This window comes from Rhinatrema bivittatum, chromosome 9, assembly GCF_901001135.1.
Source record: "Rhinatrema bivittatum chromosome 9, aRhiBiv1.1, whole genome shotgun sequence".
Lineage (NCBI taxonomy): Eukaryota > Metazoa > Chordata > Amphibia > Gymnophiona > Rhinatrematidae > Rhinatrema > Rhinatrema bivittatum.
Window position 1 is genome coordinate 157,629,465 of NC_042623.1, and position 19,981 is coordinate 157,649,445.

Here is a 19,981-nt window from a genome sequence, read left to right on the forward strand (position 1 = left end):
CTCCCACATGTCACCATTTACTCTTCCCCCTTATCTATCCATACTAGCATCCACACACTCATTCCAGTCACCACCCAGACACAAACTCGTTGTGTCAAATCTCATCAGTACCTTCTGAAATTTAGTATGGAATTCTACTAAAACTACATTTAGCCCATATATATTAACATAGGTAATTGTTTGACAAAACAAGCTCCCTTTGAAAATAACATATCTGCCTTCAGGATCATAGCAAGTTCTATTCACTTTCAATGGGAAATTCTTGTCTATCAAAATTCATACACTGCGGCAGTGTGATGAGAACAAAGCTACATACAATCTACCCATCCAAGCCTGTTTCAGTTTTTCATGTTCTCGGGTTTTCAAATGCATTTCCTGAAGTAATGTCACATGTGCCTTTTCCTTTTTTAAAAATTGCAGGATCTTGGATCTCTTAACAGGTGTGGCAATGCCTCTTACATTTAAAGATATTAACTTAGCTTCCATCATGTATGCGCCTTTGTGACTATTGTACCTTGGCTACTCTTCCACTCTGCCCGTTCCATATATACCACCATGAGAAAACAACCTTGCTGTGCTTAGCCCAATTCTTTTATATGCAGTGCAATGAACCCTCCAACCCAGTCCAATATTCCAACTACCTTCTACCAGCCTTCCTAACCTTCCTTCCCCCCTACCTTCCCAATTCTACCTGCCTCCCATCCCAACCCTTTAAACCGCCTAATCCCCCATCCCTTTGAATCAATACTTCCCCCACCTCCAAGCCTCTTATGGACCTCATCTTATAGTCTTTCCCATCCAACCCTTCCCTACCTACCGGTGTGTTCTGGTACCTCCTAACCCCCAATCCTACCCCAACCATCTCCCCCCTAGAAGGCAGCAATCTCCTTCAGAGACTGAAATCAAGTCTGGAGGTCACCACCTCACGTCAAAACCATCTAGCAACCCGTATACAAAAAATACCAAAAGGAAAATAAAAATCTCTTCTGAGTATCTCCCCTTACACCCATAGAAGACTTGAGTGTGTGCTCTAGGTCACACTTCCCTCCAGGCATTCATTTTAATGTGGCCTCCCAAACTCATAAAATCTGTAACATACTTATTTATGCCCCCATATCTATTTCACATTTATTATCATTAAACTGTTGAAATCATCTAGTCGAACAGATAGCCACCAGGAAAACTGCCTTTAGGGTTAAGACGTTTAGAGAAGACCTCCTAACCAATTCAAAGGGAGGACCACACAACAAAGAACCAAGTTCAAATTCCATGCTGGACAAAAACTCCGAACCAGAGAATGCAGATGTTTTGCCCCCTTGAGGAAACCATATCCAGATGAGATTCCAGCAGGCTTCCCTGAATCCTACCTTGAAGGGAGCCTAAGGTTGCCACCTAAACCCGAAGGGAATTATAGGTCAAAACCCATAGTCAAACTGCTTTTCAAAAAAATGCTAGAATCTGCAGGACATCCACCTTCAAAGGCTAAACCTTGATGCGCAAACACCAGGATTCAAACGCTCTCCACACTCAGACATAAGCCAAAGACGTGGAAGACTGAAGCAAAGTCGCAATCACAAGCTCCAAATAACCTTCCAAGTGGAGCCATTACCTCTCAAAAGCCAAGCCATTAGAGAGAAGCGACCCCTCTCAGACTGAAAATATGGAGCCCCATCGCAGCAACCCTGACAGATGGGCCAAGCGAACGTGACCGTTCACCACTAGACAAATAAGGTCAGCAAACCACGGCCAGCGCAGCCACTTGGTTGCCACCAGAATCACCCTGCCCAGATGAACCTCAATACACGTTATCCACTGCAGCAATGAGAGAAGCCACTAGTCCCTCAAGATGGTGTTTCACCCAAGCAAACAAGCACTGAGCCTCCAGAGCCACAGATCAACTCTTCGTCCCTCCTTGGCGATTGAGATACTCTACTCTTGTTGCATTGTTGGAAAACACTTGAACCATCCACCTTTTGAGCCAGGGCAGAAAGGCCTGCCCCTTAGTGCGCCCCCTTGTGCCCCATCTTTGTGCCACCTTTGTGCCCCCACACCCAACTAGAAATCTCCATCTTCTCCCCCACACACCAGACCCCCCCAACCTTCTATTGCTACCTTCTGCCATCACCTCCACCCAGTACGCCCATAGTCATCACATGTCACCCTACATTACACTACATCACCACTCACAAACAACCCCACCCCCCATCAACCCTAGATTACATACACAACCTGCCATCCCCCCCCACCACAACCACACCATGGACACCCAATGCACACCCCTACCAACATGCAACTATCCCTTCCTCAGCACAAAACACTACACGCACCCACGCCCACAAACTATAAATACCACATCAACAACAATCAGCATACACACCAACGACCAAGGCGCCTAACAGCCATCCCCATAAACCCAAATGCTCACATGGCAACTCTATCCCTCCTATCTCTCATCCTGATCAATGCTCAGTCTGTCTCCAAGAAAATACCCATACTAAATGATCTCCTAATAGATAACCGCCTCGACATCCTCTGCATCACCGAATCCTGATTCAAAAAATAAGATACAGCAATAATCAACCAACTACCCCATTCAGCATATAATATCTTCTCACTACCAAGACCAAAAAAAAAAAAAAAGGTGGACTACTATTTCTAGCCTCAAAGAAATTCAAATTTGCACATTACCCCATCAACCAACTACCTCCTCTAGAGATAGGCCTCTTCAAATCAAGAAATCTTCAAATCATGCTGATTTACGCACCACCTAAATGCCTAGCCCTCCATCTATCCTCCCTCATTGAATCATCCCATCCCACATCAACATGGACATACCCACAATAATCCTAGGGGACTTCAACCTCCACATAGATTCAACCCCCCAGTCACATGCAAACTCCTGCTCGACACCATGTCAGCAATCGGATTCAAACAAATAGTCAACACACTGACTCAGAAGTCGGGCCACACGCTTGACCTCATGTCATGCACCAACTTCCCCCTCACAACAACTAACATCCCATGGTCTGATCACAAGCTCATTAAAACCACACTTCAACTCGATATCAACCATAGAAAAACCAACAGCAACAAAAAATATATCAAATTCCCCAAACCATGCTCCAGTGAAGACCTCACAGAAGCCCTCCCCACCGCCTTAAAAACTCTTAACCTCAACACAGCCACAAACTCATGGCTCACTATCAACGCCAAAGTCACAAAATCGATATATCCAATCATCACTAAAACAATCAGAACTGAGACCCCCCACAAAGCACCATGGTACAAACATGAACTGAAAAACATCAAACAACTACTCCAACAGGCTGAAAAAAAATGGAGAAAAAACCCAACCCCAACCCACCTGGATAAATACAGAACAATACTCCATATCTACAAAACTGACACAGACAAGGCCAAACATGAATATTATGCAAAAAAAATCCACGATCACCAATACAACCCAAAACTGTCTCCAAACTGACACAAACCATCCAAACCCCACCCACCACTGGGAATGCCTCAATAACATGTGACAAACTAGCCCAGTTCTTCTTGGACAAAATCACCAAACTAATAACTCCCACCCCCCAAGCAACCAAGGAAATACTGATCCCCCAGCCCACGACAGTCCCCACATGGAACAACTTCAAACCCACAGCCTCTACCGAGATAAAAACCATCATACAAAAAATAAACCCAGCCACCCACCCCCTTGACCCCATACCAATCAAAACCCTGAAGCTGATTCCTGAAATCATTGCCAAACCTATAGCAGATATCATCAACACATCTCTAGAGCAAGGAAACTTCCCTGATGACCTGAAATGTGCCGTCATCAAACCTATACTCAAAAAGCCATACCTTGACACCGCCAACCTCACCAACTTTAGACCCATATCGAACCTCCCTTTCATATCAAAAATTCTTGAAAAAACTGTAAACCTTCAACTCTCCGAACACCTGGAAACCCAAAAAATACTAAAACCATCACAACACGGATTCAGGAAAACACTCAGCACGGAGATGCTCCTGCTAACCCTCCCCGACACAGTACTCAGAGGTCTAGACACCGGCCAATCCTACCTTCCTATATTACTAGATATATCCGCCACATTTGACACCATCAACCACAACACCCTGCTAACCAGACTAAGCGAGATTGGCCTAGGCAGCACCACAATAAAATGGTTCGGCTCCTACCTATCGGACTGAACACTCAACAATAATGAATCAAAGCAACTCCCCCTCTCACACAGCATCCCTCAACATTTACAATGAAAAGACAGACTGGCTAAAGGACACCCTTCACCCATACAACTCACAAAGAAACCTGTGATCCAACAAACAGGCCCACCTCATCTCAACACGAGAACGCGCAATCTCAATAGCAGGCCCCGCACTGTGGAACAAACTACCTTCAAAACTCAGAACGGAACCCTCACCACAGATCTTCAAGAAGTCACTAAAAACCTGGCTATTTCTGAAAGCCTATCCAGCCTACAGTTAACCCTATGACTCTCTTAAACAACCGCTAAACAACCAGAAATCCAACTCTACACATAACCTACCAAGAGAATTTCTTTTTAAGACCACAATAAATCTCAAACCTGACTTCCGACTGATCTAAATAAGTCCCCTGGCTCCCCAGAATAGCTGCATACCTCAAACCCAGAGCTCACAATCACCTCAATGATCTATTGCTGTTGCTGTACTACATAATAGTCCAATTGAAGTTCCAAACTTTTTATTAATGTTAACTGTTATATTGTTAAGATAATACGATGCCTTTGTTGTTACAATGTAAAGATAATATGACCTGTTGTCACATTATCCCACAAGTTATCATGTAAACTGATGTGATATTCCTTTTTGAATGTCGGTATAAAAAAACCAAATAAATAAATAAATAAAAGCTGGACAATCTGCCCCCTCTGCTTCTAGGCAGGAATGGGTGACCCTGGCTTCATTGGGATACATTTCCTCCACTGGCCCCCTGTCTGACATCATCTCTGGAAGTCCTGCGGGAACCTCGAAAGAACTGCTGCCATCCGCTCGATTGTTTCATTCCTGCTTCCAGAGCACTCTTGATCGAATGAAACCTACATGAATCCTGGAAATAGGAGTGTGGTGGAAACACTTTCTTGTCCTGAGGCAGCCTGTTCCCTTTAGACTCTCCCAGCATCTTCATCAACTGGTCCAAATCTTCCTCTTAAAAGGTAGATTGCACAACTTGGCTCTGGACCATATGCCAGGCAACCAATTGCATAACTACAGTAGCCTCTGGGCTGCCACTGCCGAGACCACGCTCCTCATTAAGTCATATAGCGCATCTGCAACATAGGCCACTCCAGCCTCCAGGCGCACTGACTGCAGAGTAATCACATCTCCGGAAGAAGCCTCCTCCTGTGCTCTCTGAACCCAGCACAGGCATGCGCTCTGCATTATACTACCACAAATCGCTGCCCAAACACTCAAAGCAGAGACTTCAAATCTCCGCTTCAACTGTCAACCTGTGGACCTGAGTATCCTTTAATGCATCAGGATGATTGTCTTCTCGGTAACTGCCAACACTGCAGCCTCCACCTTGGGCACCTTTACAAGCTCCAACGATTCTTCCAGTAAAGGGTAAGCCTAGCAATCGCCCTGACGACCTTCAGGCCCACTCCCGGAAATCCCATTCCCAGTTCACTAGCTTCTGAATCTTCATAGGCAGGGAAAAGGCAGGAGGCGGCCCATGCAATCCCTCCAGGGCCAGATTGACGCCTACACTATCCGACTCCTCTGGAGTCACCTTAACTCTCAATTCCTCCACTTTTTTTTTTAACCAGCCGGACTACTCGAGGGTCAACATCATTTGGATCTGGACCATCCTTATGACCATCCAGGCATGCCTGTGGTCCCACATTCACATCCGGCTACACCCCTTGCGGATTTGACTGATCCTCCTGGAACCCATCAGAATCTCCTGAGCCATCGGAATCGTCCTCCGGACCCTCACATCTTAGACCCACATGGTGGAGAAGGTCTCCAGAACCACCTGAAGACCCCATCTTCGGTCTCCTGGAAGAACCAGTCTCCTGTAAGAACCACTCAGCTGCTGCCCTTGGGAACGCTTTCACCCATAACTTTTCCTTGCCAGAAAAGCCTTAGGAAGAAGCACAAAATTCGGGGAGAAAACCCCTCTGGATCCCCCACAAGGCTCTCATCCGACTCCCCTTCCCAGGGACCTGCCCCACTGGCAACAGTGGATGGGGGGAACCCTAGGTACCTTGGGGTCACTGACCCCACCACTCATGAACCCTCGCAGAGATAGGAGTGCTCTGGGGTCCTCCGATGCCAGAGGCTATGGGCCCGGATGACTGGAGAGACCTCTTCCCTGGGGGTAGCCTTGCTGAAGAGACCTCTTCCCAAGAGGAACAGCCTGAGCACAGTGAGCATGCATTGAGATGTGCAGAACACACACCACACACACCACAAGCAGCCTTCATCGGTTTGGGAGCCATTAAACCCGCTGTCGCACAGTAAACACACTGGCAATCCCCGCTCGCAGCAATCAGAAAATGGCCACTCATGCAGTTCCTTTAACTGAAGTGGACGCCGTGCTACCAAGCCTGCTCGAGCGACACATGGGAATCAGGCCGTACTTGTACCTTCCGCAGTGCACAGGAAAACAGGCCGCCCTTGCATCAGCCTTAACACATGAGAATAATAGGCCACATTCGCGCCAGCCGTGGTGCATAGAAAACAAAGTATAGCCGTGTACGCGGGAAACCACAGCTTCTACTTCACCCCAGAGCAAAAGCAGAGAGCAGGGAACTCATTATCTCACCCCACTGATGCTGGCTACTCCCGCAGTCAAAGGTGCCCTGCTGCCGAGCCCCGACTGGAGCTCCTGCTTGAAAAAGAACTGTTTTCTTTTTTTTTTTTTTTTTTTAACAAACTTTAATACTTCCAGTAAAAATAATCAAGGGTACTTCCCTTTCAAGGCTGGCAGCTCGCAAGGGAAGATCTCAGAGGTCATGAGGAAGCCAGTCCCCTGGCTATCAGGCCCTCTGGACTGTTGCGGGTGAACACTAGCCAGAGGTTCCCAACCTCCCAGTTGCCTGGCTCCACCTGAGGGATGGTCCACGAAGGAGCCTAATATCTCAGGGAGCCTCTGAACTCGAACTCTCTTCTCTCCAAATTTCTTCTTTTATTTATTTATTTATGTATTTATTTATTTAATAGCTTTTATATACCGACGAACGTTGGGAACATCTCGTCGGTTTACAGAGAACAGAACTGAGCAACAGGCTTTACAATTATCATATAATTATATAAGGAACATTAAAAAACATACAATTAACAGAGTAGAATATACAAGGAACATTAAAAACATACAATTAACAGAGTAGAATATACAATAAATAATTAACTAAGTGGTATGCATGATTTTCATTCAGACTGCAGGTTTGCACCTCTACCATCTGCTGGAGATAGAGAAATACTGAGGGTCTGCAGGTGGCAGTGCTTCAAGGTTTTGTTCTCTGCCTCCATCTGCTGGCAGGGATGCATAAACCCACTTGTCTGGACTGATCCAGGATACAAATAGGAAAGATAATATCTCTGGGTTTATTCTGAATCTGCTGGCTCAGCGCCTGGTAAGCCCATTCTAATTCTAATTCTATTTCAGGCTCAGCTTCTTCACCCTCCTGTGCTTTTAAAATCACTTGACATATATTGATCACCACCACCTTACAGTCCTCATCTTTGGAGGTCTCCGGCATCTCCCTGAAGCACAGATTATACAGGCCCAGTTTTCCATATCCTCCAACATGTCCTGCAATTCAGTTTGCTCTGCCTGAAGCACCCAATATTTACCAACAAGCTGTGAAAGGGACTCCGTCTGAGCATCCACACAGTTCTCCGTTTTGTCTACCTGGTGGCCCAGCTCTGTGATATCCTCCCTTAAATCTGCCATCATTTCTAAAATCTCCTGTTTATTATTTTTCATGTCTTCACGGAGCTCACAAATCCAGCTCCTAAACTCAGCTCTAGATGGTAAATCACTTCCCGCCTATGAGCTCTCATTATTTCCTTAATCCTTGCACTGCTCCCGTGAGCAGTGGCCATCTTTCCCCCATCGTGCGCTGACTCGCTCTGCCCTCTGAATGATTTATTATATGAAAATTGTTGGAAGTCCACACTTTTCTTTCAGGCGGACATCCTACTTACTGTCCTGACTTGCAGGTATGTCTAACAATTTTTCCACAGATGCCCGCATTTCACCTCAGATTCTGCCCAGAAGGGATCAGAGCACACAATAAGGCCTTCAATCAAGCCGCTGACATCACCGGAAGTCGCCCACTCCTGTTTTTTACAAGTGTAAATGTACTCGCGGACCCTGATTTATGCGTGTATTTTGCAGTTTTTAAAATAGCATATACTTGCATATATGCTATTTTATAACCGCAAGTACTATTTTTTATGTGTGCAACTTTTGAAAATTCACCTTTTAGGATTTACAATACTATCTTTTATAGATAGGGCCCTTCATATTTGGTTTAAAACAATTTTAGAAAAAAGTAATCCAGGATTTTGAAAAACCTAGTGAGGCTAACCTTGGGAGTTGGACCCCTGATGGAACTTTTTTAAAAATTACTAGTGCCAAGTTCATAAATTCAAAAAAAGCTAAGCTCCAAAATCTAGGCTCCTAAAAGGCCTATTTGCTACGGGTTTTCTCCCATTTTGTGCATATGAGAAAAATGGAGAGTAAAAAGGGCCTTAGGTAAGATGCCTATTTTCAGCTGAACGTAGGTACCTAAGTTTTCAGCTGAAAATTAATATAAATTTAGTGCAGTGTTTCCCAAACTTTTCAAGGTCAAGGCATACTTATTTAAACAAAAATGCTGAGTAGCTTATCAGCATACATGGAGTGGGCAATGCAGACACAGAGAGAATTCATAGCCAAAAGAAGAGCTAGGGAAGCATTGAAATGATGCTGACCAGTTGCATTAAAAGTTATTCTCCTATCATGTGATAAGGGCATAACATATATAGTAGTGGCTGGTGCCCTTTTGCATTGAGACAGCGCTGTGCCCAGAGCTTAGGAGGCATGCCAGGCCCCACTAGGCCACCAGGTATTAAAGGTATGCTAAGAGGTGTGGTCTAGGATGGGTTGTGGTGGGTAGAGCATACAGCCAAGGGGGGGGCAATGTTGTAACTCACGGAATCCTTAAGTTTCTTCATGCTCAGAGAATATCTAAAGTTATCTGGATAGTTACCCAGAGAGCTTTAGCCTTAATCAGTTCTATTCAATATATAGCTGTTAAGAAATCCTTCTGGGTCAGCAGGCCTGATCACCTGCAACCCTGTCCCCACTCCCCAAAATAATTAATAGTAAGTAAAGGTCAAAGCACCTGCCTCCCACCCCCCCCCCTCCAAGAATAATGTGAATACATTGTGGGCCATAGCTGCCCCATCTCCTGTACCCAATATAAAAAATTCAGGCAGGCTCCAGGCTCCCTCCTAACCCCCTCCCATATCCTCCATCCTCACTCTCCCACTCCACTGGAAACCTCCCAAAATCTCAGAGGCCACCAGGAGTGAGTACAATCGTACCGCTTCCAAAGACCTCCAGTATTGCTCCATCAGCAATAATTGTGGCATACTGAGCAATGCTGTCGGAGCAGCATTGCTCAGTATGCCAGAGCACTTGCCAGGTTCTTGTGGCCTGGATTGGCCACTGTTGGAAACAGGATGCTGGGCTTGATGGACCCTTGGTCTGACCCAGTATGGCAATTTCTTATGTTCTTAATGCTGAATGCTGCCTAGAGTGGTAACGTTGTACCTTGCTCCCAGAGGCCTTCAAGATTTCAGGGGGCTCTAGATGGAGTTTAAGAGGAGAGCCGGGGCCAGCCACGGTTTTTGAAATTGGTGGAGGGAGGACAAGTGGGGCTGAGGGGGGGTTAGAGAATGGTGTTCTATGACCCAACCTTATTGTTACTTATTTTTGGGGGTGGGGGATTGGGCCTGCCAGCCCAGAGGGATTCTTTCTTTTTATTATCACTTAACCGACTAAATGTAGACAGTAATGGACAAAATTATCTGGGAACTTGATTCAAATATGTTTAAACCTAACTGGCTACATTAAGAATACAGCTGGGTAGATTTAATCCTTTTTGGTTAAACTTACCCAGATAACTTTAGCAGATGATATTCAGCAGATGACTTGTCCTGCTGAATATCTGTGACAACATATCCAGCTAACTTTAGCTGGATAAGTTGTCCACTTACAAGCTTACTCAATGTGGATCTCAATGTGTAATAATACCTGTAATGGTGCAAATAAAAATAGCACTGGCTACTACTGCAGTTCCTCAACTAGATTAGATGGAATTCTGATTGTAAAATGCACTCTCTCTCTCTCTCTATATATATATGCAAGAAGTTTGCCATGACTTATTTGAGGAAACCACAACCTGACCAACTGTTATTTCAAGACAGGGTAAATAGAACCCAGTTTAGCATTTCCATCTGTTTTTTCTAATATTCACAAACTCTGAGAACTTCATAAATCTCTCATCCTAAGGGATGAATCTTCAAAATGTTTTGCACGTAAAAATTAGCATCTACTTACCTATTCTGCCCCATTTTGCGCATAAAATAGGGGCTGTTTAGGGGGATTCTCAGGTGGGGTTAAAACACATGTAAATTGTTATTTGAAAAGAAACTTACACCCATGCATCTGCCAACCTTCTCACATATTTTTACACCTGCTAATGATGGGGCATGATAATAAACGGGTTTATTGTGTAGTATTTGCTGGGTGGGAGCTCTGGGTGATCTTGGGGGAGTTCAGACTGAAGATCCAGGAAGGTCTCAATGACCTGAAGAAGGACTGGGTGAACTCAGACTACTTGGTAAGCTGGTTAATTTCATTTACATGTGTATGTCTTTAAATTGGCTGACTTGTGCATGTATATCAGGACTTACACAATTAGGTCCTACTTTACATTCACGCATAAAAAATATACACACATATATTTTTAAAACAGGTAGGAAAAATATGATTGTTCAACATGTTGATATACATGGTTTTAATACATTGCATGTATTCACTAGAGTTACCAACTGTCCAAATTTTCTCTGGACTATACTGAATTGTTCTGATATATACCGTGTTCTGACTCACGGTATATAAGAAATGCATAAATAAATAAATAAATAAATAAATACATTTAAAGGCAGCATCTGGAAGCCAGACAGAGGGCTAAAAATGTCCAGAAACTGTCGAGATTTTAACCCTCTAGTCCAGCACAGCAGCTATGCTGGCAATAACACCGAAATCTATTTAGCCCAGAGTTCTCTGTGCCAGCAAGATTCCTCCTAGGCCGCAGTGATCTCACTCTCTGCCCCCCCCCCCCACCCCAGCTGGAACTGCCCAATGCTGAAAGAGGAAGGAGGCCCGGGAGTGCTGCTGCGCCATTGCTGACAGATGAGGAAGACCCAGGAGTGCTGCGGCACTGCTGAGGGGGGGTGAACATCTGGTAGGAAAAAACAAATAATGGTGGGCTGGGGAGGGAGAAGAAGAGATGGTGCTAATGCTGGTGCTGGGATGGGATGGGAGGGAAAGGGGAGATGATGTTGGTTTTCAGGTTGGAGGGGAGGGGGAGATGGTGCTAGTTTGGAGGAGGGAGGGGAAAGGGGCCTGGCAAGGCCACCAGCTCATCCCCACCCACTCATGAAGCAACAAATGAAGGCCCAGCGAGGCCTGTCGGTTTGATAAAGCAGAGGCCTGGAGTGTGAGAAAGCCTATTTCTGTGCATGCTTCTATGTTTGAGTGAAGGAGGGAGCCAGTGAATGTATGAAAGCCTGTGTGTGTATGCATGTGTGAGGAAATGAGAGAGCCCATGTGTGTGAAGGAGCCGTGTGTGTGTGTGTGTGTGTGTGTGTTTGTGAGAAGGGCAGCCTGTACATGTGTGATTGAGAGAGGCAGCCCGTATGTGAATGTGAGAAAGTCTGTGTGTGTGAGGGAGGGAGAGAGGGAGTATGCATGAGAATGAACATGTGTGAGAACGTGTGTGAGAGAGAATGAATATGAGTGTGTGTTAGAATTTGTAAATTTAAGAGAGAGAGGATAAAGTGTGCAACCTCCCTTTCCCCTACTAATTCACAAACAATCTCGGAGTGCCTAGAAATCAAAAGTTCCCAGGCAAGAATTGCTGGGGATGATTTTGCACTTGTTTGTTTTAATTATCGAACGTTATTTGCTGTTTCGAAATAAAATTTTTTAATATGAGTTATTAATTATTAGATGTTATTCAACAGTTTTGAAATATTTATTCTTTTTATTAGTATGGTTTCAATGTTTTATATTTCTTGGTTTTATTGTTTGATGACTTGTGAGGAATGATGTTTGTGTTTTTCCAGTTTGCACTATATACAGAATCTGGTGTATTGCAGTTTCTAATTCACATTTTGCTTGCATGTTTCTATTTATACTTTTAAGGTCTCCTTATTTTGTATTTATAAGGATCTGTCTGCGTTCTGCACGTGTGACTTAGGTGAGTTATTCTGCTAGCATGTAGCCTGATTTGTTCTCTTCTTCTAATAGAAGATGTATTAGTGTTTTAGGATCTGGTGTAATATTTTCTTAGTTAGGGTTTTTACTGCTTGAGTGCTGGCATGTGTGAGGAAATGAGAGAGCCCATGTGTGTGAAGGAGCCGTGTGTGTGTGTGTGTGTGTGTGTTTGTGAGAAGGGCAGCCAAAATTGCCTAATTCGTCGTGGGTCGGGGGCCCCGAACCCCGAAACAGATTTTCCCCGAACTTCAGGTAAAATCCGTTTTTCGGGTTTGTACAGGGAGAGGGGCACATTTTATATTTTTAAATTAAAAACCACCCCAAGCATTACAATTAACTATAAATACAACCCCCCTCCCACCATCCCGATCCCCCCCCAAGACTTACTAACATCCCTGGTGGTCCAGCGGGGTCCCGCGAGCAATTTGTCCCTCCGTGCCAGGCGTGCCTGCCTCGCTCAAAATGGTGCTGATAGCCTCTGACCTACTATGTCACAGGGGCTACCGGTGCCATTGGTCATCCCCTGTCACATGGCCATCGCGCCATCTTGTGCTCCTACCATGTGACAGGGGCTGATCAATGGCGCCGGTAGCCCCTGTGACATAGTATGGGCAAAGGCTATCGGCGCCATTTTGATTACTGGCAGCCGACAATGAGATTGCTCCCGGACCCCGCTGGACCCCCAGGGACTTTTGGCAAGTCTTGGGGGGGGGGTCAGGAAGGCTCCCCAAGCTGGCCAAAAGTCCCTGGGGGTCCAGCGGGGGTCCCGGAGCGATCTCCTGCCCTCGGGCCATCGGCTGCCAGTAATCAAAATGGCGCCGATAGCCTTTGCCCATACTATGTCACAGGGGCTACCGGTGCCATTGGTCAGCCCCTATCACATGGTAGGAGCAACCGACCAATGGCGCCGATAGCCCCTGTGACATAGTATGGGCAAAGGCTAGCGGCGCCATTTTTTTTTTTTTTTAATTTATAGAGTTTTTCAACAATTATTTGACCGTAAAATTACAAATCAAACTTAGGGCATTCATAGTACAAGTAAATAATAAACATTTTCAAAATTAGGAAAAAGTCTATTTAACCCTGTTATAAAGAATCTGAAAATCCTAGGTTTAATACTAAGGAGCAAAATATAAAAAAAAATACAATCAAATATAAGGTGAATTAAATGTCACTCACTAAATGCCTGAGTACAACCTGGATATATATATGTCTTTATTTAACCTGTCTAGCGTCTAGGAATTTCCTAAGCTCAGATGGTTCTAGAAATACAAATCGTTCACTTAAATGTTTTATAGTGCATTTACAAGGAAAGTATACTGTCATTTGGGCTCCTAGTTGTTTAACTTCGGGGCCCATCTGAATAAAGCTTTTTCTTCGAATTTGGGTGTTCTTTGTAATGTCTGGGTAAATCCAGATTTTTTCAGAAAGGTATAATTTTTCTCGGTTCTTTAAGAATAGTTTTAAGATATTATCCCTATCCTCCATTTTTGAGAACCTCACACATAAAGTACCTCTAACAGTAACCTGATTTTCCATAGATTCTTCTAAATAATTTGTAAGATTTACAATTTGTTGGGATTGATTTATAGAATTAACATCCTCCCTCTTTCTTTGAGCAATAAAAAAGATCTTTTCAATTGAGGGAATCTTTTCAGTAGAAATCAATACATTTCCAATTAAAAATCTTTTAAATTGCTCTAACGGTGATATTAAATTAACAGAAGGAAAATTCAAAATTCGTAAGTTGTTATAGCATAGATTATTTTCAATCATCTCCAGTTTCCTAGTATTAGCTATCTCCCCTTTAATCAATCCTGTCTGAACCTCCTGAACTTGTTTTAGTTGTTTTTCTATATTTTCACTTTTTTCTGAATTTTTCTTAATGTTTTCTTCTAGTATTTCACCCTGTACTTGTACCCCAGACATTTTAACCTCTAAATTATTCATAGAGGTTTTCAGGTCTATTAACACTTCCCAAATATTTTCCAATGTAATTCCACAATTGTCTTTCATTTGATTAGTTTTTCTTTCGACTATATCTTCTCCAGGTTGTGAGTAGTACTTTCTCTTCACATCTGAAGATACTACTCCTCCAATAGCTCCGTCAGGTGTCGAAGATAGGGGTATTCTCAGCAAGCTTACTTCTCTGTTATCTAACAGGAGATTACTGGTATTCCCTTGCATTCCCCCTTCAGGTCCAATTCCCCCCCCCCGATGTTAAGTGCCTGGCCAACATCTTCAGTAGGACTTGGCACTTCTGGATTTGGTCTGAAAGGAGGTTTCGGCGGCTCTGGAGTCAAAGGCGCTCCTGGGCTTAAGGTGATCTGAAACTGCTCCTGGGATACCTGAACCTGCTCCTGTTCGGTATCCAAGTCGGAGCCCCCAGGAGTATTGACATTTACAACTTTGAGAAAATTCTCAATTAAGGGCTGAGAAAGGGAAGGGTCTAGCACAGTCGGGGTCTCCGGGCGTAGTCTTCCCTTTCTCTTAGTATGCGGCATTTTTGTTGAGGCAGTACTTTATAATTTCTCAAAGACACCTTAATTCCTAGGACCTCCGGTGGGGGAGTGAGGGGGTATTAAAGAGACTTACTTACAGTTCCGTATATGTTTCAGTTAAATCATTCCCTTCGTGGAATCCAGTACCAGGAAACAAAGCTGCGCGCGCCCCTTTGGCGTGCGCGGCTTCGGCAGCGCGTCGGTGACGGCACGCGTCGCAAGGGGTGCCGGTTTTGAGCTTACCGGCTCCTCCCCTTTGCTGAGGTCAGGGGCGAGAACCAGGAAGTGGCTCACCGGGCGACGGCTCCAAGTCCAAGAGGTAACTTGTAGTGGTAGAAGAAAAATTTATAAAGAAACGCTGTTCCCTTCGGTCTCTTTCGCCTCTCACTCCCCGGTTTCACTCCACAAGGGGTGCCGGTTTTGAGCTTACCGGCTCCTCCCCTTTGCTGACGTCAGGGGCGAGAACCAGGAAGTGGCTCACCGGGCGACGGCTCCAAGTCCAAGAGGTAACTTGTAGTGGTAGAAGAAAAATTTATAAAGAAACGCTGTTCCCTTCGGTCTCTTTCGCCTCTCACTCCCCGGTTTCACTCCACAAGGGGTGCCGGTTTTGAGCTTACCGGCTCCTCCCCTTTGCTGACGTCAGGGGCGAGAACCAGGAAGTGGCTCACCGGGCGACGGCTCCAAGTCCAAGAGGTAACTTGTAGTGGTAGAAGAAAAATTTATAAAGAAACGCTGTTCCCTTCGGTCTCTTTCGCCTCTCACTCCCCGGTAGCGGCGCCATTTTGATTACTGGCAGCCGACGGCTCGAGGGCAGGAGATCACTCCAGGACCCCCGCTGGACCCCCAGGGACTTTTGGCAAGTCTTGGGGGGGGTCAGGAGGCCCCTCCAAGCTGGCCAAAGTCCCTGGGAGTCCAGCGGGGGTCCAGGAGCGATCTCATCGTTGGCTGCCCCGCGCCACGCCCTGACCCCCCTTTCATGCTTCCTGCGCTCTTATTCATAATTTGGGTGAGCCATAAATTGATATCCTGAGTGCCCCATGACATGAACCTATTTCCTGCCATTTTTTCCCAGAACATCTCATCATAGTTGAGCCAAGCCCAACCTTCATAATCCTTAAATGCCCCGAGTATGCTCTCTGCATACGCTAACAAAGGCCCGTATTGTACCGGCTCGTAGTGTCCCAACACGCTTGCCATCCTTAAAAACCCTCTCACCCAGTTAAGGATATTTTTGGAAACTTTGGGGCCTCTTGATCCTTTCTTATCCTTCTTTTTTCCTTTCTTCTTGTCCTTCCCTTCCCCCCCTTCTGCCTTCCAACAAACGAAATACACTCACATATCTCTGTGTACGAATTCGCTTTCTCAACTTCCTCGGCACCTCTTCCCACAGCTCTGACAAGGATGCCAATGCTGGGTGCCCCATATCCTGCCTCAGCCCTAGCTCCTCCCCTCTCCATCTACCAGCATCAGATTCGCCGGAAGTCGAAATTGAAAACGACTCCGAACTGGAATCCGAATCAGAGGTGGATCGCCTAGCCCTCTTTTTCCCCTTCCTATCTTTCTCCCACTGCCTCTTGTTGCTCTCAGTATCCAACTGAACTGCTCTTGCGTCATCGGCACTCACAGATCTCCACACCGTGGCTTCATCTGTTCCCAATCTCGCACTCCTTCCCCTGCCTTCTGCTGGACGCCTGTCTTTGCGTTCCATCCTGGCTCCTTGAATGTACGTGCCCATAAACACCGCGCCCTCTGAATCTGCGAAAACAGGAATACCAGCAGCAACACCGCTCCTTTGCCAATATCCCAGGCCTTCTCTGCCCACCGGGCCTTAATAACCCTCCCTCACCAAACTTCCCCCATCTGCCTACTAGTACCTTCCCAGGTCTCCGTATCCTGGAATCGCCTCCATACCCGTCACCTTTATCCTCTGGCATATTTCCATACCACACTGGGCATCCTCTTGCTTCACTCCATCCCCAAAAACCTTTACATCCCAACATGCCCTGTGGGGGTCTGCCATCCCGAATACCTGCTTCCATGTCTTTCCTTCCTTGATGGCTAGGTTCCGCATGCATGTCCACCCTGCTCCTCTTCACTCCCTTCCTGGTTCCGCTGCCGCTCTTCGTAGCTGCCATCGCCACTATTGGAAGGCTATGCTCTGCCATACTGGTTCCTTTGGTAGTTTTCTTCGCCTCCTTCTTCTTGTTTCTGGCACCGCACACCGTGATGCCCTTTGACCCGGGACCACACTGCAGCAGAACCCTCCGCCCCCCCCCCCTCCCCGCTCCATAATGCGCTACTCTAACTTCTTCCGCCACATTACCCCTTCTGCTGAGGGCACTTCGGACAGCTGGGGCTTTACCTTTGTTCCTGCCCATTCCAGGAACAAAGGTAAAGCCCCTTTTCCTACCCCACTGGCAGCCTGCAAAGGGGGAGGGGCTGCTGGCGAAGGAGGGGAACGCAAGCCTGGCGAGGGGACAGGAGGCAGCAGAAAATCCTTACCCGCCAGTAAAGAAATTTCCTGGCAGTCCCCCACCGACCCTGAAGAGGAGGGGGGGGGGGGGACCCAGCCGCCTCAGGGCCGCTTTCTCCTGACATAAGAGGAGAACAGGGACAAGAAGAGGGAGGGAAACCCACAGCAGGAGGCACAGGGAGCACTGCAGTAATCAGGGAGGCCCGCGGCACCACAGCGACATTGGCCGGCCTATGAGGGCCCCCCCTTTCCCTACTTCAGCGCTGCATACTCACTCTCCCTGCTCCAAGCTGACTTCTACTCGGCCTTCTTAGAAAACCTTTAATTCTGTCTATCTTATTTTATTTATCTTTTTTTTTTTTTTTTTATAAATATCTAAATTGCTCTGCTTCCTTTACTTCTTTTTTTTTTTTTTTTTTTACTAACTGCCACGACAACGAGCCAGCACTGCCTTCATCTCAGCCTGCCGGGACCGTTTGGCCTGGAATCGCCACGTCATCAGAAGGCTCAAGGAACCACAACCAATAGGGATGCAGTGATTCAAATCGCTGTGCCCCTCCGCTTCCCACACTCAGCCCCCCCCCCCCCGTGACACATTCGCCGCCGCGTGCCTTTCCCCTGTTTACACTCGGCGGCGTGGGACAAGCCCACACCGCCGGTCATTTACAATAACTGCATAATTTTTAATTGTGTGTGTGGGGGGGAGTTGCATAAGGCTGTAAGCTTTGCCTAGGGTACTTAATATCCTTTCACTAGCCTTGGGATGGCAGTGGTGAATAAGAGGATGATATCAAGTAAAAACGATAAGTTTTCCTAATGGTGGGGGTAGCAGTTGTTAAGTAATTGTAGTTTCTTGATTGTTCTAATGGAATGCTATTGGTATTTTTATATTTGGGATCATGCTTCCCTTTGTGCACAGTTTTCTAGTAATAAGGCAAGTAATAAAAGTTTAAAATAAATAGCTATGTGGAAGAACATAGGTGAAAAATTTAAACCGCTCGTCCCAGAATTTTCACAGCTGAAAGTTGGCAACCCTAGTATTCGCATGTAAGCCTACATATGTGTGCATATGTTGTAGAGTAGAGATACGCATATTTTATAAAACTTGCGGGTTATAAAACACGTGTGTATATCTGTTCGCAGCCATATATGCGCGCATTTGTCTGAAAGTTATCCTCGCTGGGTGCAAGTCAGACTGTTTATAAAAGAAAACTTGTGGAAGCCATTAATATATGCCTAAAATTACATTTTATGAGTACTTTAGCTACATGAAACCTACCTCTGATGGAAGATGTATGTCAGCTGCTGCCCCTTTTTCTAGCAACAGTTTCACTGTTTCCACATCTCCAGTTTTAACAGCAAAGAAGAGAGGATGCATGGGAATATCTGAAATGTTAGGGTCTGCCCCTCGACGTAGAAGTAATTTGATAGTAGCCCATATTTCTTTCTGTCTAAACATAATATCATACATATGTTACTAACCGAAGTTCCATTTATATCTCATGAAATCAAAATTACAGTTGTTACAAATGTAAAATTATATAGACATTTTCTGAATCCTGAATATGAATGGTAATTGCAGAGATTACTGAAGGATACCTAAAACCTCTTTTAGAGAAAACTTTAAATGTCCCTTTGATGCTAAAATCCACTATGTAGAAATAAGAAATTTAGGGTCATATTTACTAAAGGTTTTCTACCCTTCTGTATCTAAGGGAAAAATGCTTAGTAAATGGCCCCCTTAGATTGCCTGAGTGTGGTTACTTTGTGACTTGCAGATCAGCTTATATCTCCTCAGTTTACTGGTTAAAAAGGAAAATTGGTTCTTACCTGCTAATTTTCGTTCCTGTAGTACCAAGGATCAGTCCAGACCGCTGGGTTGTGTTTCCCTTCCAGCAGATGGAGTCAGAGAAAAAAGCTGAAAGGCACCCCTTCTTAACCTGGTGTGCCACCTTCAGTATAATCCATACCATAGCAGAATGAAAAGTATATCATAAACAGCAAATTTAAGAACAAATGGCTATTAGGGATGTGAATCGTTTATCTGACGTTTGAAAATATCGGACGATATTTTCAATCTTGTCAGATATCGGGGGGGTCCCTGATAACGATAGGAAACCCCACGATTAATTTCATGGGTTCTCTTATCGTTATGGGGGGGGGGGGGGGCGGGAAGAAAGGGCACTTAAAAGTAACACAAAAACACAGCCCAACCCTTTAAAATTTGTTCTTTAGTATCCCCCCACCCTCTGGATCCCCCAAACTTTTTAAGTACCTGGTGGTCCAGTGGGGGTCCCAGGAGCATTCTCCCACTCTCGGGCCATCGGCTGCCAGTAAACAAAATGGCGCCGATGGCCCTTTGCCCTTAGCATGTGACATGGTATCCGTGCCATTGGCTGGCCCTTGTCACATGGTAGGAGCACTGGATGGCCCGTGCCATTT

At 45.5% G+C, this 19,981-nt stretch overlaps 1 protein-coding gene across 4 annotated transcripts in view; it reads right to left on the reverse strand.

The window, feature by feature from the left end:
- ANKMY1 (ankyrin repeat and MYND domain containing 1) overlaps positions 1 to 19,981 on the reverse strand; it is a 278,322-nt gene that overhangs the window by 114,943 nt on the left and 143,398 nt on the right. For all 4 annotated transcript variants that reach the window (XM_029616456.1, XM_029616458.1, XM_029616457.1 and 1 more), the window contains one exon: positions 18,819 to 18,990. In XM_029616456.1, the coding sequence (XP_029472316.1) occupies positions 18,819 to 18,990 (172 nt within the window). The remainder of the gene's footprint in view (positions 1 to 18,818; positions 18,991 to 19,981) is intronic.